This window comes from Tupaia chinensis, unplaced genomic scaffold (genome assembly GCF_000334495.1).
Source record: "Tupaia chinensis unplaced genomic scaffold, TupChi_1.0 Scaffold144171_2, whole genome shotgun sequence".
NCBI lineage: Eukaryota > Metazoa > Chordata > Mammalia > Scandentia > Tupaiidae > Tupaia > Tupaia belangeri.
In genome coordinates this window covers 258458-265868 of record NW_006204028.1, presented here as the reverse complement: position 1 = coordinate 265868, position 7411 = coordinate 258458, and the positions used below count along the sequence as shown (strand labels likewise).

General features: G+C 41.0%; 1 protein-coding gene across 3 annotated transcripts in view; it reads right to left on the bottom strand.

Moving 5' to 3' along the window:
• The window catches only part of CALCOCO2 (calcium binding and coiled-coil domain 2), a 40063-nt gene that overhangs the window by 15707 nt on the left and 16945 nt on the right, over positions 1-7411 (bottom strand). For all 3 annotated transcript variants that reach the window (XM_006166142.3, XM_006166141.3, XM_027767331.1), the window contains exons 3-7: positions 5752-5854; positions 5462-5595; positions 4384-4509; positions 1974-2062; positions 869-938 (exon numbers count right to left, since the gene is read on the bottom strand). In XM_006166142.3, the coding sequence (XP_006166204.1) occupies positions 869-938; positions 1974-2062; positions 4384-4509; positions 5462-5595; positions 5752-5854 (522 nt within the window). The remainder of the gene's footprint in view (positions 1-868; positions 939-1973; positions 2063-4383; positions 4510-5461; positions 5596-5751; positions 5855-7411) is intronic.

The following is a 7411-nucleotide window of genomic DNA, read 5'->3' as shown; positions in this document are numbered from 1 at the left end:
TCCACAAAAAAAAAAAAAAAAAAAACTTTTGTGAATCAAAAAATGTGTGTGGGGGGGAAGGTTTTGCATAGAAGGGAGGGAGGGAAAAGGAAAAAACTGATAAAAGTATGATTAATTGACAAAATATGAAAAGCTATTTGCTGATAATGTATATAGTAATATCTTTGTCTTGACTAAACATGCACAGTATTTATTTTGGAAAAAAACGTATAATGTAAAGACATGTGATTAAATGTAAATAAATTTTAAAATAAATAAGAAAAAAATTTTTAAAAGAATATTGTACGTTTTAAAAATTATTTCAAAGGTAGATCTCATTTTAAGTATTCTTACCACAGTAAAATTAAAAAAAGAGCTTATGATAAATATAAATTGAAAAAATTGTTCAGTTCCTTGGGGACTATGACTTTAAAAAACAAGGCGTAGGGACCAACAGATGGCATAATGGTTACGTCGTTGACCACAGTTTGAGTCCTGGACCCAGTGGCTTAAAACTCACGCTGGGTGTGTGTGCATGCATGCCCAAAATCCTGAGAGGAGAATGGAGGAGAAGGGACTGCAGTGTGGCCATCCCCCCGGGGGGTGATTTCTCGCTTTTCTGTCTCTCTCTCTCTCTCTTTCTGGCAAGTGCACACATCCTATAGCAAAAACCTCTCCAAAAAACAAAAACAAAAAAACAACAACTGTGGGTAGGGGGAGATGGTCTGGTACAAGAATAGAAAACACATTATCTGAAACTTTAGTCTAGTACTTCGAAAGGTACACCATTAGACATTCACTACAATGAAACACATCCTTCTAGGCCACCAGACTGGAGTGGTAGCATGGCCAAGAAGGTATTCTTTGGCTGAAGTATGACATTACTGACCTGAAGCTGATCCACTCTAACTCCCATTTTCTCATTTTCTGAGGACATCTTCTGGTTGTGTTCTTTCAGTCTGTGGAGGTGAAGAAGACAAGGTAAAACATTCACTTATTCCAGGTCAGCTTCCCTGGCCTTAAATGACTTAAGACTAGCATGGCCCTAAGCCTGTAGAGTTCTTTTAAAATCCACTAGTCTCCACTACAGTCCTGTTTTGGCTTCCTGTCTCCAAATAATTCCAAGTATTCAATCTCTACTACTTGAATTTGGATTATTTCTTCTGACTATTTTGATAACTATTCCCTAAACTGGAGTTAAAGAACTCATGATTCAGGGCCGGCAGGTGGTGTGGTGGTAGGGGGTGCCGGACTCCCACATGGCCGATGGCAGTTTGAGTTCCGGACTTGGTGGCTTGTCTTCTCACTTTCTTTCTCTCTCTCTCTGTCCTTCTCTGGTCAAATTAAAAATAAATAAATAAAATTAAATAAAACAAGTATTTTTTAAAAAAAAGAGCTCATGATTCAAAGGGGGAGAGTCATGTCTATCGTTAAAACAGGAAGAGTGTTTTCTTTTTTTAAATTATATATTTAATTTCATTTTTTATTATATTATTATTATTTTAGTTTGAGAAAGAGGGAGAAGAAGAGAGAGAGGGGAACAGCAATTGGTGTAATGGTTATGTCGCTGGACTCCAATGTCAACTGTGGTTCGAGGCCCGGAGCTGGTGGCTTAAATTCACACAGGGGCTGGGTGTGGGACTGGACCCATGCGGCCAGCCATGTGGGATCCAGCTGACCTGAGACTATCCTTACTTTTTAAAAATTATTTAATTTTACTTACAATTATTATAGTATTGTTATTATTAATTTGCTATAGGACACTTGAACCCACCAGAGAGAGAGAGAGAGAGAGAGAAAGAAAGTAAGCCACCAGGTCTAGGACTCGAAAAATAGTTGACCATATGGGAGTCCAGCACCTTAACCACCATGTCACCTGCTGGGCCCCCAGGAAGAGTGTTTTCTAACAAATTCTGTAAATCTACTCTAGTTCTACCGAAGGTGTCTAAGACAGAGCAGTTTCTCCCATTCAGGAATAATGGGGACACACTCACTGAAGCAGCTCTGTCTCCCAACAGTCCTTCTGCTCTTTCACTTTCTGTTCCAACTTCTTATTGATGCTCTGTAGGGTTTCTAGTTCCTCCTGTAGAATGAAACATCATTAATGGAACAGACCTTTTTTTTTTATTTAAAAAATTATTTAACTTTGTTATTATTATCCAGTTTGATCAGACAGAGCGAGCAAGAGAGAGAGAGAGGGAAATCAAGAAAGCAAGCCACCAGGTTCAGGACTTGAACTGTAATTGGCCATGTGGGAGTCTAGTCCTCTGACCTGGGACAGATCTTTTTTATTCTTTTTTAATAATTATTTAACTTTCTTTCTTTCTTAATTTATTTAAATTTGACCAGAGGGCAGGGGGGAAGAGAGAGAAAGTGAGAAAGCAAGCCACCAGGTTCAGGACACTCAAACCACAGTCAGCCATGTGGGAGTCCAGCACTCCTAACCACCATGCCACCTGCCACCCCCTACCCCCCGCTTTTTTAAAAAAATTATTTAACTTTATTTATTTATTTAGGGACAGACCATTTTAAAGATACGATTTAGGATCTTAGGCAGTCAGTAAATATTTATACTAGGCACAGTATAATGCAACAGTGAATAAAATACAAAAGTAAAGATTTCCATATTAAAATATGTGTGTGCGTGTGTGTGTGTTTAGGTTTTTACCACAGGGCATGTGTGCTCACCGGAGAGACACAGAGAAGACAGTGAGGGGGAAGATGAGAAATCACCCCCCAATGGGATGGCAACACTGCAATCCCTTCTCCATTCTCCTCCTGGGGTTTTGAACATACACACACACATGCCCAGTGTGAATTTCAAGCTGCCAGGTCCAGGATTCAGACCATGGTTGGTCAAGTGAGAGTCCAATGCCTTAACCAACATGCCACCTACTGGCCCCCCGTATTAAAATGGTTTTAATATGTTCTTTCCATGTTAAAATGTATCTGCTTTCCACTGGAGCTTATATTTGTCATTAATTTATTAAACATATTTGAGAGTCTATTATATACTGGGCACTATTCTGCAGTGGACAAAATACATAGTAGCCACATTTAAGAGCAAAAGGAAACAGATTAATTTTCATAATAATATATTTAACTGAATATAGCTAAATATCATTTCAACATGTGAACAGTGAAAAGGAAGTATTTTACATTTTGTTTATATGGAATCACTGAAATCGGGTGCATATTTAATGGTTACAGTGCATCTCCATACAGACATATTTCAAATGTTCAATAGCCGGTGGCCACCACACTAGTCCTAGACATTTGTTTGTTCTCCCCCATTTCCTTCTGCTCTGAAGTTAACCTTATGTATCAATATCATCAACTCCTGATGGTTTTAGCTCTGACCTCCAATTTCTTGTTTATAAGTTTTTAGAGAAACTCTCCCTTTTAGCTTTGCTTCTAGCTTGTCAATTCTTATTCATCATCTGATTTGAAGACTGATTCAAAAAAAGGAAAAGTAACAAGGAATAGTAAACTTTAATGCTAACTTTTCTTTCTCTTGTTGTCTGTGCTCTTGTTAATCAAAGCAAATATTTCAGATTATAAATAGGCAAATGTAACCAGACTGCCTGGGATTGAAATCAGACTGCATAACTGATTACTTACCCCCTCCAAACCTCAGGTTACACATCTACAAAATTGGGATAATAACTATCTCCAAGGTTTGTCATGATGTTTAAATAATCCATATAAAACTTTTTTTTTCTTTTTTTTTTTGGAGAGGTTTTTGCTATAGGGAGCATGCGCTGGCCAGACAGACAGAGAGAGACAGAGAGACAGAAAGCGAGAAATCACCCCCCCAGGGGGAATGGCCACGCCTTAATCCTTTTTCCTCCTTTCTCCTCTCAGGATCTTGGACACGTAGGCACATGCGCCTGGCATGAGCTTAAGCCACCGGGTCTGGGACTTGAACCGCGGTCGACTATGTGGGAGTCCAGCGACATAGCCATTACGCTAACTGCTGGTCCCTAATCCATATAAAACTTTTAAGAATGTTTTTGTTTGGGACCAGCAGATGGTATAATGGTTATGTCACGGAACTTCCACATGGTCAATCGCAGTTCAAGTCCTGGACCCAGTGGCTTAAAACTCATGCTAAATGCATGTGAGTGTGCATCTAAGATCCTAAGAGGAGAATGGAGGAGAAAGGATTGCAGTGTGGCCATCCCCTCATGCAGGTAATTTCTCGCTTTCTGTCTGTCTCTCTCTGGTGAGTGTTCACGCCCAATAGCAACAATCTCTCTCTAAAAACAAACAAAACAATGTACTTGTTTGGATATTGGTATAAAGTAGTTAGATCACAAGCCAAACAGAAAATGGTGTGGGATAAGAGGTGCTATCCACCTCTAATCTACATGTTCAGAGTTCACCTTAAACCATCAGCCATACCTGCTTCCTCTGGAGCTCAGCCTGCATGTCTGAGTTCTGCTTCTGGAGGCTGACACAGGTGTCCTTCAGCTCCTGGTTTTCTTTGCAAAGTTCTTTGTTGTGCTGCTCAATCTCTTCCACTTCTCCCTATAAATGAATATCCCTTTAGCAGAAAACTCCCATAGTCTGGGATCATGAGGGTCTGATAGCTTCCCACTCTCTGTAGTGACATCTGTGTATCACAAATGGGAGCAGGTCCTCAGTAAGAGTGTAATAGAGGTATGTTTGTGTAATTGTAGCATTAAGCCTACTATTACCAAGAAAGAAAGATAAGCAAAAATTAAGGCCAGAAAATGCTAAAAGGGGGCCAGCAGGCGGCGGAGCAGTTAAGGTATTGAATTCTACATGGCCAATTCCACAGTTCTGGATCCAGCAGCTTGAAAAACACGCCAAGTGCATGTTTGTGTGCCCAAAATCCTAAGAGGAGAATGGAGGAGAAGGTACTGCATCATGGCCACAGTGATTTCTCACTTTCTCTTTCTCTCTCTTTTTCCCCCTGGTGAGCACTTGCACCCTATAGCAAAAGGGAAAAAAAAGTTTAAAAGAGAATGATAGAAGAAGAGTCTTCTTGCAGACACTTCGTGTTTTTTGTCTCTTCCAAAGATTGAGCTGCTTGAGGCCCAAGACAGTGTTTTAAATGGTTTGTCATTGCATCCCAGTGCCTTCCATAGCGGTGGATGAAAAGTAAGGAAAGGAATTTACTCTCCTACCTGTCATACAGGAGAGACAGAAAGAAGAGTATTGGTGCTTCTTCCTCAGAGGAGGACAGGATATGCAGATGACAAAAATTAACTAGAAAACTAGAGGGAATAATTAAGTGTGTAAGTTTCAGTGGTTTCAGAGGAAGGAGAAACTCCTTATTGTTATGATTCCTGTTAACATTCTTAAGTCATACCTGAGTGGGTATGAGTGATTACTGTACACATTTTCCTTAACAGTATTGGTTAGATACTCAATACAAGCTTACTGACTCAAATTCAAACCTATCTTGGAATTGCTACTCAATGGCAGAAGGAACTGCAGTGAGATGTTTACAGACCTGAGTGGTAACAACCAGGATGTCCTCCTCATTTTCTGGACGGAACTGGAAAGGGATACTTGCTCCTCGGACCACGCCATCTTGATCCACATAGCAGAACTGGTAATACTCATCATCCTTGGGCAGGTAATAAGCTGAAAACATGGCACAATTTTTAACCCAAAATAAGGGTCTATTCAGGAAAGTAAAAATCTGGAAGTCTTTTTACCTGCCCCAGAAAACTCAAGTTCAAGGGAATTAATTAGTCTTGGCTGCTGTCCTCAACACCTCTGATCCAGTATTTTTCTCACCTTTGAATTGGACTTCCAGCTGTCTTGCTGATTCCTTGTTTAAGTCAATGGGCAAAGTAACCCACATGAAAGTATAATATTCACGGGTTGTCTTCCATCCCACCTGCAATGACAAGAGGCTCTCATTCAGCACCTGAAAGGGCTCAGAGGAAAATCTTTATTTGGGCTATGTCTTAAAATGCATTTTTAAAAAAATTATTTAATTTTGTTTACTATTCATTCATTTTATTTTGGCCAGAAAGAGATCCAGAGAGAGAGGGAAAGTGAAAAAGTAAGCCACCAGGTCCAGGACTCCAACTGTGGTCAGCCATGTGGGAGTGCCCAGCACCTTAACCACCATGCCATCTACTGGTCCCAAAGTGCATTTTTTTTTTTGAGAGATTTTTCACTGTAGGGCGCGTGCGCTCGCCAGACAGACAGAGAGAGACATAGAGACAGAAAGCGAAAAATCACCCCCCAGGGGGGATGGTCACGCCGCAATCCCTTCTCCTCCATTCTTCTCTCGGGATCTTGGGCACGCACGCACACGTGCCCGGCGTGAGTTTTAAGCCACCAGGTCCGGGACACGAACCGCGGTCGACTACGTGGGAGTCCAGTGACATAGCCATTACGCTAACTGCTGGTTCCCGTAAAGTGCATTTATTTTTGAGGCTGGCAGGTGGCATGGTGGTTAAGGTTGCTGGACTCCCACATGACTGACCATGGTTCGAGTCCTGACCTGAGAAGGGACTGTGGCGTGGCCATCCCCCTGGGGGGAGATTTCTTGCTTTCTGTCTTTCTGTCTCTCTCTGTCTGTCTGACGAGCACATGTGCCCTATAGCAAAAGCCTCTCAAAATAAATAAATAAATGTAAACAATTTTTTTTTAAATTTAGTTTTTATTTGTATACATTGAAAATACAACAAAATGAGTTCATTGTGATAAGATTTACACACCATAGATCAAATCTTGCTTTTCAATTTATGACAACTATATATGGGAAAATGTATGATACAACTAAAAATTGAGGTGCAACTACATGCACTTCAAAATACCAGTCCTAGGGCCAGCAGGTGGCATGGTGGTTAAGGCGCTGGACTCCTACATGGCCGACCGCAGTTTGAGTCCTGGACCTGGCAGCTTGCTTTCTCACTTTCCCTCTTTATTTTTTTGGAGAGGTTTTTCCTTTAGGCTGCATACACTCACTGGAGAGAGAGAGAGAGAGAGACAGAGTCAGTGAGAGGGAAAGATTTTTTTTGGAGATGGTTATGTTGAAATCCTTTCTCCATTCTCCTCCTAGGATCTTAGGCATGCATGCACAAGTTCCTGGTGAGTTTGGCCATGTAGGAGTCTAGTGACATAACCACTATGTTATCTGCTGGCTCCTCACATTTCCTATAGCAAATTTAAAAAATAATAAAAAATAGGGAGGACCGGCAGTTGGCATAATGGCTATGTAGCTGGATTCCCATGTAGTCAACCGCGGTTCAAGTACCAGACCCGGTGGCTTGGACTCACGCAGGCGCGTGTGGGTGTGTGCCCAAGATCCTGAGAGGAGAATGGAGGAGAAGGGACTGTAGTGTGATCATACCCCCCCAGGGGTGATTTCTCGCTTTCTGTCTCTCTGTCTCTTGTGCCCTATAGTAAAAAACCTCTCCAAAAAAATTAATAATAGTAATAA